The sequence below is a fragment of the Girardinichthys multiradiatus genome, chromosome 13, assembly GCF_021462225.1.
Source record: "Girardinichthys multiradiatus isolate DD_20200921_A chromosome 13, DD_fGirMul_XY1, whole genome shotgun sequence".
In the NCBI taxonomy this organism is placed as follows: domain Eukaryota; kingdom Metazoa; phylum Chordata; class Actinopteri; order Cyprinodontiformes; family Goodeidae; genus Girardinichthys; species Girardinichthys multiradiatus.
The window spans coordinates 28,748,790-28,765,832 of NC_061806.1; the positions used below are offsets into that span (position 1 = coordinate 28,748,790).

Below are 17,043 nucleotides of genomic sequence, written 5' to 3' on the forward strand. Positions count from 1 at the left end.
TCGGATTCAGGTCTGGGGAACGGGCGGGCCAGTCCATAGCTTCAATGTCTTCATCTTGCAGGAACTGCTGACACACTCCAGCCACATGAGGTCTAGCATTGTCCTGCATTAGGAGGAACCCAGGTCCAACCGCACCAGCATATGGTCTCACAAGGGGTCTGAGGATCTCATCTCAGTACCTAATGACAGTCAGGCTACTTCTGGCGAGCACATGGAGGGTCATGCAGTCCTCCAAAGAAATGCCACCCCACACCATTACTGACCCACTGCCAAACCGGTCATGCTGAAGGATGTTGCAGGCAGCAGATCGCTCTCCACGGTGTCTCCAGACTCTGTCACGTCTGTCACATGTGCTCAGTGTGAACCTGCTTTCATCTGTGAAGAGCACAGGACGCCAGTGATGAATTTGCCAATCCTGGTGTTCTTTGGCAAATGCCAAGCGTCCTGCACGGTGTTGGACTGTGAGCACAACCCCCATTTGTGGATGTCGGGCCCTCATACCATCCTCATGGAGTCGGTTTCTAACCGTTTGTGCAGACACATGCACATTTGTGGCCTGCTGGAGGTCATTTTGCAGGGCTCTGGCAGTTCTCCTCCTGTTCCTTCTTGCACAAAGGCGGAGGTGGCGATCCTGCTGTTGGGTTGTTGCCCTCCTACGGCCTCCTCCACGTCTCCTGGTAGCGCCTCCCGGCTCGGGACACTACGCTGACAAACACAGCAAACCTTCTTGCCACAGCTCGCATTGATGTTCCATCCTGGATGAGCTGCACTACCTGAGCCACTTGTGTGGGTTGTAGAGTCCGTCTCCTGCTACCACGAGTGTGAAAGCACCACCAACATTCAAAAGTGACCAAAACATCAGCCAGAAAGCATAGGTACTGAGAAGTGGTCTGTGGTCCCCACCTGCAGAACCACTCCTTTATTGAGTGAGTCTTGCTAATCACCAAAGATTTCCCCCTGTTGTCTTTTCCATTTGAACATCATGTGAAATTGATTGTCAATCAGTGTTGCTTCCTAAGACAGTTTGATTTCACAGAAGTTTGATTTACTTGGAGTTATATTGTGTTGTTTGAGTCTTCCCCTTTTTTTTTTTTGAGCAGTGTATAATGTTTTATATTTTTTCATACTTATTCAGACTTGGGAAATGCATGTAGGAGAGCCTGGTTCTGACCCAGACTGTGAAGGAACATTGGAAATCGTATTTGTCTGACATTTATTTGTGTTCCTGTTAACTTCAACATTTCCCTGACGGCAGCAGAGAGCTGCCAGACAAAAATCTGCCCCAAGTCAGGAACCAAAACACTGATATCTGGAAATATCCAAACTCCTTATTGAGCGGAAGTGTGAGAACATCCAGCTACTCAGTGACTGACAGCAGAAACAGCAGAAGTTTCAAAAATCCACCCAAACATCAACGTTTGCACAATTTTATTGATTTTCTGTAAAACAAACAGCTCATAAAAGAAATGTGATGCTAAAGGAAAATGTTCCTGGGAAACATGAAAATCAGCTACACAATAAATACAATCCTTTTAAATGACACACAGGGAGGTGTGATGAAACACGGTGGTTCTGACCCGACTGGTCCAGAGAGAACCAGGACACAAGGTGGGAATGTTTCAACAATATGGACACTGTACAGGCTGAAACAACAAAAAGGCAAAAAAAGTCCAGAAACATGTTCGGCGACACGGTTCCTGGATGATCCTGGTCCTTCAGGTGGAATAATCCTGCAGGATGACAGAAATAAAACCCAGTAAGGGAACAAGAACTTCTGCTGCTTGTACCCTCTTAAAGGTCATCACATCTACTCACAGCTCTGGGCTTCTTGTTGACCTTCATGTCAAACCTGCAAAGAACACAAAGTGATCCAATTAGATGTTTCCACACAACAAGCTGCTGATTCCTGATGGGAATGTTGAAGGTGGGCCAACTACAGAACCATGAAGAAATGTGAAACCCTAACACAAACTGCTCGAGCAGAACCTTCCAGGTAAAACCAGCAATATGTTTGTTTCTGGACCTGAACTGATTCTGAGGCAGAAAAACATGGAATAAAAGAAAATGATGGAACGCGGACATGCATCGGAAACCAAAGGCTGAAACTGTGACATGCAGAGCGCACAGCAAGCAGCGTCCAGTCATACCATGAGCCAGCAACAGGCAGGAAGTGGAAGTAAAATTCAGACTTACTCAAAGTCATAATCAAACATGGCAGAAGGGCTGAGGGAGCAGCATTATGGGAAGAAGAAAGCAACAGCTGTTAGTTCATCACATCATGACAGACACTGTAGACCAGACAGAGCATCACGTCGTCATACAGCAGCCAGGAGGCTTCATACAGGGATCACACACATTACCACAGTCTCCCAGTGTAGTTAGTGGAGATACTGGCTGGTAACATACCTGAACTGGTTTATCTGTACGCTCCAAACATCATGAAACAAGGTAAATAAAACATCTGCTTAATTTAGACTTCTATTTAAACACAATCCTGGGGAGACTGGAAACACAAATATTTCCATGTTTCCCTTTTCTTATCCTGAGACCTGGAGCCACTACAGGAACTGGACATTTGTCTGTAATTATTAAAGACTGGACAGGAACTCTGAGTCATTCCAGCTCCAGCTGTTTGCGACTGGACAGCAATCTTAACTGTTTACACCCACAACCATGGTTTTCTTTAACGAGACGTAAATCTGATCTGAGGATGAGGAGGCACAGAAAAACTCCGACGCAAAACCATCTCAAACACAGTTGAGGTGGACCTTTCTGATCCCGGGTGTTCTACAACTGTTAGATTCGGGGTGTCAAACTCCAGTTCTGGAGGGCCGGTCTCCTCCAACGTTTGGATTGGTCCAAATTTCATCACAGCTACTTCATGACTGAATTATTTCCTCATGTAGAGTCCTACAGAGTCCTGCTAATGACATGCTCAGCCCTGTTGACCCGGTGACCCATCTAAACGTCGCAGGACTTTGGGCCTTCATGCCTGGAGTTTGACATCTGTGTTATAAGCATACCTGGTCCAACACATCTGAATGACACAGCTGAAACTAGCTCCTGAGCAGGACTGCAGCTGATCATTATTAGTAATCGAGGTTTCTATCGATTATTCTGACAATTAATGGATTAATCTGATAATAAACTGGGACAATCTCCTGATTTTTCATTTAACTACTTAAGCTGATTTTATGAGTAATCGAAATACATGACACAGGAAATGAGTTAAATAATTAAATACCTTTCTTGAGTATTAGTAGGAAAGGATTCATCTGCAGCTAAAACAATGATCTAACATCGACATGTCAGAACATCAGCTCTTTCTGGTGGACAAAACATCAATACAGTGCTAGCTGCCTCCACTGCTGCAGCGGATGCTTCCAGCTCACTGCTGAAAGCAGTGCGCTGAAAACAGAATTGAACCAATTTTAATAACTGACGTCTTCCAATCATCCGAGGAATCGTTTCAGCCCTACTTCTGAGCATTTCACCAAGTTCTACAGAGTTCTGCTAATGACCCACTTATCTGATCCAGGTGTGTTGAAGAACTGGGCCTAAAGGACTGGATTTAAGCCCTGCTCTAATCAGCTATGTTAAAAGAAAATCACACGGCCAGCATGCCTCACTGCTGAGTTCAGCTACAGCACCACCCTGTGTCCCTGTTCAATTGGACCAGAGATTCCAGAACAAACACCTGGAATGGCTTGATCCTCTCTGTTCTCTGACCCAACTGGAATCCCTCGGGTTTTGTCCCATTTAACCCACTAGCATCAGTGCTGAGCCTTAAATGTCTTTCTTTAAACGAAGCCTTAAGTCACCATGGCTGCCGAGTGGATTAATAGCAGGCTTTGGACTTCATGGCACAGTTCAGAACCACAGAGTGGGCCAGAATTGTGTTCACTATATACAAGGCTCTAGAGGGGAAAAGGTCAGGCAGCTGTGGATGCAACCCGACACCATCATATGCAGCTGGTTTTATACCTTATGATTTTATAAGGAGACCTTGAAATGTTTCATCTTATAGGCAAACAGAACAGGTTTAATGTTTCTGGTTAGGAGCATAAATCCAAACCTCTGCTCAGCAGACATTAACATCTATTATGCTCACCTCCTGATTTTCTGCACTTACACCTGAGCTGCAGCTGGAACAGGGCGGAGCTTAAAGGAATCAAGTGTTAGTGATTGTTGCAGGTGCATCCGACCTCTGTCTGGAGCTCATGTAATGATTTTAAATCAACCAGCTTAACCGTGGTCAAGCTCCCGTTTCACTGTTCAGGCATTAAAACTCAGGAGGTAAATATGGTTCTGATCAGTTCTAAATACAACACAGACCTTGGGACTCTAAACGTTCGGACCTTCTTATTAGATAAACCCCAGACACTTCAGCAGAAACCAAGTTTAAACCCTAATGTTTCCCATTAACAATACCCTGATCCAGCAGGCCCGTCAGGACTTTATGTGGGTTCTGTACCTGTGTCTGTTTTTGTTCTTCCTCTTCTTGTGGCTCCCGTGGTGACTGCTTGATGATGAGGAGGAAGCAGCTTTCTGAGGCTTCAGGTCCTGCAGTGCTGAGTCTACGTCCTCCGTGTCCTCCTGGCTCGGCTCGTTTTCCTGGTTCTGAAGATCTGGAGACGTGTCACTTTCTGTGCCACTTCCAGCTTCACCTGAAAGGATGCAGCAGAACCTCAGAACATGCAGGAGGAGCTCCTCCCATGCTGTCTGTCATTACATTAAAAAAGAAACTCACGCTTTTCATTCATGTGATCCGGGATCCCTCCGAGCGCGCAGACCGCCTGCCAACCACAACACAGCCATGTGCATGAGCAGACCGTCTCAATGGAGACCAGAAACCCAGATGACAACAGGATAATGACTTACTGCAACAGACGTCACAGATGACTTGCTGAACAGACGTTCTGCTTCCTTAAATTTACGGTTCCTTCTGTCAGTTTTACTGTTGGAGTTCCTGATGGAAACAGAAAAGCTTGAGGTTTTCCCATCATCCAATTTGAAACTTCCTCAGAGTTCCAATAACCCAAAACAAAGACAATAAGTAAAACACATCTGATAGTTCAAAATAACATGTCTCCTCATCAGAAATAAACCATCAGATGTGATAACCCAACCAGGATCCCTGTAAAACTCCCCCTGTTGCACTTCCAACCAAGACCCGGGTGGAAGCTCTTACTTTTGGTTGGTGAGGTATCTGTCCCATCCTCGGATGATGTTGCCGTACATCTGAGTGTCTTCCAGGTAGCTGCCCTCAAAGGCATAAATCTGTCTTTCCAGGTTCACCAGTGTCTCCTGTCAGGTTGAAGGAACCAGATTATTATTCAGTTATTGTTTTAGGACATGAGTGAAAAAAAAAAAAAAAAATCAATATGATTGGCTAAAGAATTGAAAGTCTAATTTTACTCCATTAAGAAAAGTCAAACTAAGGAACACGTGATTTAATTTTATCATTATTTGGTCTTTTATGAGGAACAACACTTTTCTTCCTTCAGTTGCTTTAAAATCCTCTCATCTCTGAAATGTAAAACAGTTTTTATCCAATGAGGAACTTTGTTCTAGATTTTAATGACTGTGCAAAACTATTCATAGGCAGTAAATGATAAAGCTCATTCCTGGCCAAGATGTCATCAGATTCTCAGTCAGTTGCTTTTGATTTGGCTGTTTAGACTATACATACAGTAAATTTCCATCTCTCAAAATATAAAAATACAAAAGTAGCATCAACTTAATTCACATTTTCTTTCAAAAAAATAGTATCCCAAAAACCTAGTTATGTTCTTCTCAATAATCAACTGAAAAATCTTTATTTGTACCACAGCAAACAAGCCCTTCTTATAATCACTGAGCAGCTTTTTCATGTTTCCACTGTTATTTTGTTAATTTATCTTTGGTGATGAGCTCCAGGGCTTTGAGATTGGAAGGAAAACTATTATTTGCATCTTTTCTGCAGTTTAAGTCACTGTGATCCTCAACGAGCCAGCGAGTCGTGTGGCTGAGGTCACCTTATAGGCGGTTAATTTTCAGCTGTGTACATAAATACGAATTGCATGAAATCTGTGGGGGTTTTTTTGTGACTGACAGACCAGCCGTTTTACATGTCAAAATTGTGTAAAGGATTTTTGTATTTCACTTGATATAAATTAATGACGGGTGTTACATGCAAGGTAGGTTTTAACAGCAAATATCTCATAGTGCAGCATCCCAGGCATTAAAACCTTTTAATAAGATAAATTAATATATAAATACATAAATAAAAAAATTAATGAGTAAAAGTAAAATAAATGCTATAAGGTTGCAAATGTTTTTTGTTTTTTTTTGCTTCTGAAAGTCATTCACCTTAATATATTTATTTAATCAGTTGATTACATGTGCTCAATAATGGTCCGTTTCTTTATTTACCATCAGGGGATATTTTACTAAAGTATCGCGAGACTTCAATTAAACCGTTGGCGGCTGTATGTTGCCATGCTATCAAGCATTTTGTTTTTTACCACATTTATTCGGAATATTACAACAAAAAACACATATAAACCTTTAAATAACATTCCTGATTATCTTTATTATGCTTATAATTTCCTTATGCTGTCTTTAAGGCGTTTTAAATATAAAGTAACAGTTAAACAGAACTGCTCGCTTGTTCAGTTAGCACGTCTCTGTTAGCCTCCGTTAGCTTAGCGTGCAGGCCGCATTTGGTGGCGGAGCGATTAATTCCGCTGAAAAAACCCCAAAATCCACATCTACTCACAGCCAGCTCCTGTTTCCTCTTCACCAGCTCCGCCAGATCTCTCCTGGTGTCCGGGATCTGTGGTGGAGTTGCTTTAGCGTGCATCGCCATGACGGAGGGAGCTCTCTGGAAACCAGCAGAGGAAGAGGTCGAAGCAGCTGGCTGCAGTGATCACAGGGTATCGATACATCCGGGAGGGGGCGCTCCAGACCACAGCAGGACTACAGCTGGACTCAAACTGTTACCATGACAACATCTCCATCTTCTCTGCAGCTCAAGCGGCTTCTGATTAATTTTGTAAAACTTTTCATGAAATCTGAGCAGCGAATAGTGCAGATGAAATAGCAGAGTCACAGATAAAGTTTCTTTGTTTGTTTAATTTTTAATTTACTCTGTGTTCGAAGTTTTATCATCCGTATAATTACTTACAAATTTATAGTTATACTCTTCTAAATATATGTAAAACACATGAGAGCAAGAGTTTTCATCCATCCATACATCCATCATCCAACAACTGAAAACATTTTCTCATGACTTTTAGACTCTAGGTATTTATGTCACATATTATCAGGGTTTTCTTGACCAACCTGTTTAGAAATACGCTGCTTGGGTTCAGATATTCAGGATTAAATTATAGCTGCAGTTTAAATCAACCTTGGAGTCATGTTTGTCTGGTGAACCCTGCAGCAAAGCTAACAGTGTACCTTTCTGGTCCATATATTCCTGCTCACTTATTTAGGCAACACACTTTAACTTAAGACAGAAACAAATAAAACCTGTGAGGACAGAGTTGGCTGAGGATCCAACCCTGTGATCAGACCAGCAGAAAGTTTCCTTCAGCAACAATCACTGCATTACAGTCCTCCAAAGAGTTCAGACCACCTTTGGGTTTGCGGCTGGATGGTTCCAAACCCTTAAGTCCAGCTGAGACACTACAACATCTGTAGATCAATCCAATTTTATTTCCAGAGCCCTTAGTTATTTATCCCACCTGTAGAGGTCAGCGGAGATTGTAGGGAATCATGCTAGTGGGTGGAATATCCCCGTTCCTCTGAAAAACAACCCTGTAAAACTGAACAAAGACTCTAAACCACTAATTTCTGTTAAATGTGCAAAGTTTTCTAAAATGCTTCCTGTATTCCTCTGTGTTGAGAGGATGCTGATGATTTAGTGATAGCTCCAACTGCTCTGGTTACTTGTGATGACGTGGGGACCATGACATATGGAGTAAACAACCAGCTGTCCAAACAGGTGATGCCTTCTGCTGCATTCACACCCAGAACTGGGGAATATTCCAAACCTCCAAGCTGACATGAAACCAAAACCAGGAATTATTTAGAAGAGGGAAAACCCTGAGTCAAGGTGAAACCTGACCCATCTTTAAGAGATCACTTCTTCCTTCTTCATCAGATAAACATAGAGGAAATACTCCCACAGCTGGAGGTTCATGGGATGTCCTCCTTCATTCACACATTCAGGAACATCTTGATCCTTGCTTCTCATAATCAGGATTAAATCTTAGTTTGACCAAAACATTCAGATTAATTATTCATGCCTTTTTTAAATAAAATTTGTTCCAGGTTATTGTAATCATATTGTGGCAAAGCATTTTTTTTTTCATTGAAGCATTTCTACGGTTTGTATCTCATCTGAAGCCTCAAACATTCTTACTTCAACAATTCCTTTTGGTTAAAATTTCTACTATTCTTGTTTATTTGTTCATAAAGCGCTTTACAAATCAAAAGGCAACCAAAGTGTTCAGAATCAGAATCAGAATCAGCTTTATTGCCAAGTTCGTGCATACAAACAAGGAATTTGCCTCCGGTACACTTTGCTCTTTTGTTCTGTTTTTGCATTACAGAATATACAAATTTACAATTTACAATATACACATATCTAATAAAAAAGGCGCATTTGCAACATCTGTATGCTGTTGTTTTGTTCTGTTCAACAGAGAAACAGCCTGGGGGAAGAAACTGTCTCTGTGGCGGCTGGTTTTAGTGAACAGTGCTCTGTAGCGGCGGCCTAAAGGTAAAACTCTGAACAGTTTATGTGCAGGGTGTGTGGGGTCTGCAGAGATTTTAGCAGCTCTTTTCCTGACCCTAGACCTGTATAAGTCCTGAATGGAGGGAAGGTCAGCCCTGATTATTCTCTCTGCCGTCCTGATTATTCGTTGCAGTCTGGACCTGTCCTGTTTTGTGGATGAGCCAAACCACACTGAGATGGATGAAGACAGGACAGACTGAATGATAGCAGTGTAGAAGATGACCAGCAGCTCCTGTGGAAGGTTGAACTTCTTGAGTTGCCTCAGGAAGTACAGTCTCTGCTGGGCCTTCTTTCAAACAGTGTCTATGTGTGAAGACCATCTCAGGTCTTCAGAGATGGTGGTTCCTAAGAACCTGAAGTGGTCCACGGCCGATACAGTGTTGTTGAGGATGATGAGGGGGATGTATGGGGGTGGTGTTCTCCGAAAGTCCACCACCATTTCAACAGTCTTGAGTGGGTTCAGTTCAAGGTAGTTCTGACCGCACCAGTGTACCAGCCGATCCACCTGCTGTCTGTATGCAGACTCATCACCGTCCTGGATCAGTCCAATGACAGTGGTGTCATCTGCAAACTTAGGGAGTTTCACGGACGAGTCCGATGAGGTGCAGTCATTTGTGTACAGGGAGAAGAGGAGTGGGGATAGAACATACCCCTGGGAGGCACCAGTACTTATTGATCTGGATCGGGAGAAGATGCTCCCCAGTCTCACCTGCTGCTGTCGATCCGTCAGGAAGCTGTTGATCCACTGACAGGTGGAGGCTGGGACGTTGAGCTGTGTGAGCTTCTGGTGGAGGATGTCTGGTATGATGGTGTTGAAGGCCGAGCTGAAGTCTACAAACAGGATCCTGGCGTACGTCCCTGGGTGGTCGAGGTGTTGCAGGATGAAGTGGGGGTCCAGCAGGGGGCCTGTGATGTCTTTCAGGCGCTTCAACACCAGCCGCTAAAAGGATTTCATGACCACAGACGTCAGGCTACAGGCCTGTAGTCATTTAATCCTAGGATGGTGGGTTTCTTGGGCACCGGGATGATGGTGGATCGTTTGAGGCAGGAGGGGACCTCACATTTCTCCAGTTACTTGTTGAAGATCCTTGTGAAGATCAGAGCGAGTTGATGTGCGCAGGCTTTCAGGCATGATGGGGAGACGTTATCAGGTCCTCCTGCTTTCTTTGTTTTCATGCGCTGAAAGAGCCTGTTTACCTCTTCCTCGGAGATCTTTAGTGCCGGCAGAGGATCTGATGGTAGGGGGTTGGTTGCTTTATGGGAGAAATTTGTTCCTGAATGGGATGTAGAGGGGATGATTTGAGGTGTGAATGGCTTCTTGTTATGTCTGCAGTAGAAGCCATTCAGACGGTTGGCCAGGAGACGATTCTGTTCAGGATGGGTGGAGGGGCTCTTGTAGGCAGTCAGGTTTCTCAGACCAGTCCATACAGCTGAAGCGTCTCCAGTAGAAAGGCTGTTCTTAAGCTTCTCAATGTAGCTTCTCTTAGCTGCTTTGATCTCTTTTGTTAGTCTGTTCCTGGCCTGCCTGTACCGCGACCAATCTCCACTGCTGTGAGCTTCTTCCTTTTCCCTGCGCAGATTCCTGAGGTGTGGAGTAAACCATGGCTTATTGTTACCAAAGGTGCAGAAGGTCTTGGTCTGCACACACATGTCCTCACAGAAACTGATGTATGATGTCACCACATCAGTTAGTTGGTTTAAGTCAGTGGCTGAGGTTTCAAAAACAGTCCAGTCTGTGCATTCAAAGCACGCCTGTAGCGTCTGCTTTGATTCCTCAGTCCACTTCTTAACAGTGTGAACCTTGGGTTTGGAAGCTCTTAGTCTCTGTCTGTAGGATGGGATGAGGTGGATTAGATAATGCTGTAATGTTGTACAGGTGAATAAAAAATTTGAAGATAAAAATAGGATAATTAAAGCAATAAAATACAAGATTTACAATGTAAGAAATAAAGTCAGCAATAAAAGTCATACAAGAAACAAGGACTGGCCTGAAAGGTCGTGCTCTCCGGCATTAAAAGTCAGGTTACAAAAGTGAGTTTATAAAGAGATTTAAAAAATTAGTTATAAATTACTTATTCTATTTTTTTTATTGTCTACTTGAATGAGCATGAGTAAACTGCTATGCGACTAAATGCCAGGACCTTTGGAAGGCCATTTGTTCCCTGACACTAGTCAACTGGTGGCTGGATATGTTGCAGCAGCTGCTGGTCCAGGAACAGCCGAGAGGAGAAACACTTCTAACTGCTGCAGGGCGGGACGGGATGGTGGGAGGGAGCCATGTGACCGAGAAAAAGCCGGGCAACAAAACCACACAATAAGGCTGGCCTTATTTTATCAGCCAGACTTGCTTCAGTTTTAAATTAAAGGCTCAAAGTGTAACAACTACTGACGCCTAGTGGTCACAGTGAAACATAGCAGCGATGTTTAACGTTAACCAGCCTGAGCCTAGCCTTGGAAAAATGTCCTGCCTGTCACAGTGCATTATCCTATTTTTTTTCCACAGATTCAACCCAAGCAATAGGAACCAATAGTTTCATTGTGACAGGCTCCTGGTAATAAACAGCATATCTCTGAAGATTTTGTCTGAAAGCACAAGTTTGTCTGAAAGGCCGCCAGAAAGCCCGGAGAACTGTGGATTAAGAAGGTAGAGAATAAAGGTTTTGCATGAAATTGGGACAAGATTATTGCTGCCGCAACCAAAGAACTGATTGTTTTGAGACATAAATCCAGGAACTGAAGAATACCAAAAATGTGACCTTGGCGAATTCATCCAATCCCACCTGCAGGGTCAGATATTCTGCCTTGCCGTTTCCTGTGTTTTTCCCTGCATGCTGGCTGAGATGATTCATCTTATGTGAATGTTTTCCAGAGTCTTTGCTCGGATGGCTCCTCCTCACACTGACGTGGCATTTTCTCTTCACCAGCTACTAAGACACAAAATAGATGCATGGACAGAAAACCTTGTTCTGAAAACAACAGCATGGAAACATTTCTTTCCTAGCACACACAGGGTGTGAGTAGATACTTTTTGTGAGTCTTTGTCTAATTAAATCACCAACTGCAGACGTGTTGCACTTCCATCCTGCAGCAGCTGTGGTTATATCCAGGCTCTGACTTCAGATCCTTGCTCCTTCAAACACGTGAAACCACAACACAGTGCAGGCTGGAAAATAGACTATAACAGGGAGAGAGAGAGCCGCTCCCTTCAGTCGAACATGCAGGGAGAATTCACTGACTGGGAACTGCTCCCTTCTGGTTGGAGAGATGTTTTCCTGCAGGAGGGAAGGGGAATGCAGGGGCATCTGTAGACTCATGGAGCCGCTGAAGGGGAGTGTGGACTTGCATCGCTGCTGCAGCACAGTTCAACTAACAATTGATTAAAATCCTGCCTCATACATACACTGAAGCCTGATAGCAGAGCCTCATAAATATATAGAGACCTACAGGGGTTGGACAATGAAACTGAAACACCTGGTTTTAGACCACAATAATTTATTAGTATGGTGTAGGGCCTCCTTTTGCGGCCAATACAGCGTCAATTTGTCTTGGGAATGACATATACAAGTCCTGCACAGTGGTCAGAGGGATTTTAAGCCATTCTTCTTGCAGGATAGTGGCCAGGTCACTACGTGATGCTGGTGGAGGAAAACGTTTCCTGACTCGCTCCTCCAAAACACCCCAAAGTGGCTCAATAATATTTAGATCTGGTGACTGTGCAGGCCATGAGAGATGTTCAACTTCACTTTCATGTTCATCAAACCAATCTTTCACCAGTCTTGCTGTGTGTATTGGTGCATTGTCATCCTGATACACGGCAGCATCTTCAGGATACAACTCTGGGCATGCAACAGTCTGGGTAGTACGCTTCTCTGGGGCTTCTCCACACCGTAACTCTCCTGGATGTGGGGAAAACAGTAAAGGTGGACTCATCAGAGAACAATACATGTTTCATATTGTCCACAGCCCAAGATTGGCGCTCCTTGCACCATTGAAACCGACGTTTGGCATTGGCATGAGTGACCAAAGGTTTGGCTATAGCAGCCCGGCTGTGTATATTGACCCTGTGGAGCTCCTGACGGACAGTTCTGGTGGAAACAGGAGAGTTGAGGGCACATTTAATTCTGCCCTGATTTGGGCAGCCGTGGTTTTGTGTTTTTTGGATACAATCCGGGTTAGCACCCGAACATCCCTTTCAGACAGCTTCCTCTTGCGTCCACAGTTAATCCTGTTGGATGTGGTTCGTCCTTCTTGGTGGTATGCTGACATTACCCTGGATACCGTGGCTCTTAATACATCACAAAGACTTGCTGTCTTGGTCACAGATGCACCAGCAAGACGTGCACCAACAATTTGTCCTCTTTTGAACTCTGGTATGTCACCCATAATGTTGTGTGCATTTCAATATTTTGAGCAAAACTGTGCTCTTACCCTGCTAATTGAACCTTCACACTCTGCTCTTACTGGTGCAATGTGCAATCAATGAAGACTGGCTACCAGGCTGGTCCAATTTAGCCATGAAACCTCCCACACTAAAATGACAGGTGTTTCAGTTTCATGGTCCAACCCCTGTACATCTATTTATGCTTTTAAAGTGATGAACTCTGATTAGAACTATAACAGCCCCAGAGTTATTTCAGTTGTAAAAAAAGCAGAAGAAAATCGACATATGCCAACTGAAAATGTTTTTCGATAAATTGAAAGAGCCACAGTTCTCTGAGTTCCGCCTCCCAGATTTCAGATGAAAGCTGCAACAGAAAGCAGTCATTTCAGGGCATCAGACGTGGTTTTACCTCTGCTCCACCTGGACTTCAGGACTTTGACTCTGGGTCTCCGGTTATCTCTGAGAGCAGCGTTAACTGTTCAGAATGTGGTCGTTTATCCTGTTTTTAACAAACTGGTCACATCATAAGGCTTGAGGAGGAACAGGAGAACATCATCTATAATTAATCCAAAAATGTTTTGTGGTTAGAAGAGATGAGACGTTGCATCTGGCCTCCAGCAGCTACAGGTTTGCTCTGCTGAGGAAAGATGAAGCTTCCAGCTTTTTGTGCAGGCGTTTGAGTGGCTTCCACAGCCTGCATGTTTCCCTTTAGATCTAATTGCTAGAAACAGCCATCATGTTTCTTCACACTCTGCATTAAATGAACTTCTTTACAGAGTTTAATATGTATACAGTACAGACCAAAAGTTTGGACACACCTTCACATTCAAAGAGTTTTCTTTATTTTCATGACTATGAATATTGTAGCTTCACACTGAAATGGTTTTCCAACAGTCTTGAAGGAGTTCCCAGAGATGCTCAGCACTTGTTGGCCCTTTTGCCTTCACTCTGCGGTCCAGCTCACCTCAAACCATCTCGATTGGGTTCAGGTCCGGTCACTGTGGAGGCCAGGTCATCTGGCGCAGCACCCCATCACTCTCCTTCTTGGTCAAATAGTCCTTACACAGCCTGGAGGTGTGTTTGGGATCTGTTGAAAAATAAATGATGGTCCAACTAAACGCAAACCGGATGGAATAGCATGCCGCTGCAAGATGCTGTGGTAGCCATGCTGGTTCACTATGCCTTCAATTTTGAATAAATCCCCAACAGTGTCACCAGCAAAACACCCCCATACCATGACACCTCCTCCTCCATGCTTCACGGTGGGAACCAGGCATGTAGAGTCCATCCGTTCACCTCTTCTGCGCCGCACAAAGACACGGTGGTTGGAACCAAAGATCTCAAGCTTGGACTCATCAGACCAAAGCACAGATTTCCACTGGTCTAATGTCCATTCCTTGTGTTCTTTAGCCCAAACAAGTCTCTTCTGCTTGTTGCCTGTCCTCAGCAGTGGTTTCCTAGCAGCTATTTTACCATGAAGGCCTGATTCACACAGTCTCCTCTTAACAGTTGTTCTAGAGATGTGTCTGCTGCTAGAACTCTGTGTGGCATTGACCTGTTCTCTAATCTGAGCTGCTGTTAACCTGCGATTTCTGAGGCTGGTGACTCGGATGAACTTATCGTCCGCAGCAGAGGTGACTCTTGGTCTTCCTTTCCTGGGGCGGTCCTCATGTGAGCCAGTTTCTTTGTAGCGCTTGATGGTTTTTGCGACTGCACTTGGGGACACTTTCAAAGTTTTCCCAATTGTTCGGACTGACTGACCTTCATTTCTTAAAGTAATGACGGCCACTCGTTTTTCTTTACTGAGCTGCTTTTTTCTTGCCATAATACAAATTCTAACAGTCTATTCAGTAGGACTATCAGCTGTGTACTGTATCCACCTCCTGCACAACACAACTGATGGTCCCAACCCCATTTATAAGGCTTGAAATCCCACGTATTAAACCTGACAGGGCACACCTGTGAATTGTAAACTATTTCAGGTGACTACCTCTTGAAGCTCATCAACAGAATGCCAAGAGTGTGTGAAGCAGTAATCAAAGCAAAAGGTGGCTACTTTGAAGAACCTAGAATATAAGACATATTTTCAGTTGTTTCACACTTTTTTGTTCAGTATATAATTCCACATGTGTTAATTCATAGTTTTGATGCCTTCAGTGTGAAGCTACAATATTCATAGTCATGAAAATAAAGACAACTCTTTGAATGAGAAGGTGTGTCCAAACGTTTGGTCTGTACTGTATATATTTATATATATATATATATATATATATATATATCAGTACAACAACTGAATTATGCATCAGATGTGGGAATTTATGTTATTTTTTTCTTTTTAAATTAATTATTTGATTTGATTTATGATATTTTATTTGATTGCATTTAAGTTGAATTTTTATTTTTGCAGTTTTTTTCTTATTTAGCTTATTGTCGTATTTTTATATATTTCATTTTGCCATTTCATTTTCTTCTACATATTTTTTGTTTGTGTTATCATAATTCATTTATTTTTTTATTTTAATGTGTTTATGCCCAAGAGTTACAACTGAATTAGGGTTAAAACAAATCTAATCTGAAGGCTGATTTTATGATAATTATGTTGATTATTTCTTGAGGTTCCAGCTCCCAGGATTCCTGCAGTCTGAAGTCCGGCCTCCCAGACCTTCCAGTTGTTGGATCAGCTCTCCTCGCTAGTTTCAGCTGCTCTGAATCATCTGACGGACTAAACCATTCAGGGTCCGAACCCGAAACGTCCTGATTCTGAGGCTCGGTTCGTGAGTAAACTCCGTGTGGAGGATCTGATCTGTTCCTCAGTGTTTCACAGAAAAATATCTCAGGCCAGCTTCAGTCAGTAAATCAGTTTCTGCGCTCCGTTCTCAGTTGGTTCCGTCCATTTGTCCGGCATTGAAGGTTTTCGCTGCGATCAGAAATAAATCAAGGTAGCGATAGAGAGAGAGAAAGCGGAAATCAAGTACCAAACCCTTCAAAAGAAAATAATATGTAACGCAAAAATAAAATTTTCTTCTTCACATTTTTCTCTCAGTAAACCAGGCTTTAAAACCAGCCCTTACCAGCAGCCTGACGGTCCAGCAAAGATCTTCTTTGCACCAGAGCTTCAGATACAGAACACCAATGCAAGTTTTAAGCTACGGTGTGATTTTCAGCTAATAAACGGACCCTAACCTCTACACTGGAAAAAAACTGGGTCCAAATTCCTAATGACTGGAGAGACTGGTACCAGTCAATAGATTTATGTTGGCCTGGTGGTTCTCCAAGCAGTTTGATAAATAGTGACACGGAGGAAGATGTCACACGTTGTTTGAGGTCAGGCCTCATTTTAGGGTCTGCAGTTGACCAGACCATTTTTATTATCAGGCCAGTAAATTAATTTAAAGCACCTTTTTTGTTCCACGTCATCTTAAAATGTTATTTAAATGATTAAACTTATTCTTTCTGCATGGAGTTTGCATGTTCTCCCTGTGCATGTGTGGGTTCTCACCGGGTACTCCGGCTTCCTCCCACAGTCCAAAGACATGCCAGTTAGGTTAATTGGTCACTCTAAATTGCCCTTAGGTTTATGAATGAGTTTGTGTATGGTTGTATGTGTGCTGCCCTGCGATGGACTGGCAACCTGTCCAGGGTGTACCCTGCCTCTCGCCCATAGACTGCTGGAGATAGACACCAGCTTCCCCGCGACCCACTATGGAATAAGCGGTAGAAAATGACTGACTGACTGACATTTTATTTTAACACATTTACATTTATTTTAAATGGTAATAAATCTAACTTGATGTTAAAAATAAAATAAATTATTTTATTTTATTTTGAAGTGTATCAGCGGAAGTCTGACCTTTGTTTCTAAAGCTTGACCTCCCGG

The 17,043-nt window shown here is 43.2% G+C and overlaps 1 protein-coding gene across 2 annotated transcripts; it reads right to left on the reverse strand.

Moving 5' to 3' along the window:
• Positions 1-1,414: 1,414 nt before the first annotated feature.
• Positions 1,415-6,950, reverse strand: meaf6 (MYST/Esa1-associated factor 6). Of its 2 annotated transcripts, XM_047382750.1 has the most exons (8): positions 6,761-6,950; positions 5,192-5,307; positions 4,882-4,969; positions 4,751-4,796; positions 4,475-4,667; positions 2,194-2,223; positions 1,816-1,849; positions 1,415-1,730 (listed from the first exon to the last, which is right to left on the reverse strand). In XM_047382750.1, the coding sequence occupies exons 1-8, from the start codon at positions 6,848-6,850 to the stop codon at positions 1,716-1,718; spliced, it is 612 nt and encodes a 203-aa protein (XP_047238706.1). In that variant the 5' UTR covers positions 6,851-6,950; the 3' UTR covers positions 1,415-1,715. The 2 variants fall into 2 exon arrangements, with proteins under 2 accessions (XP_047238706.1, XP_047238707.1); XM_047382751.1 differs by lacking the exon at positions 2,194-2,223 and having other exon boundaries at positions 6,761-6,946.
• Positions 6,951-17,043: the final 10,093 nt, after the last annotated feature.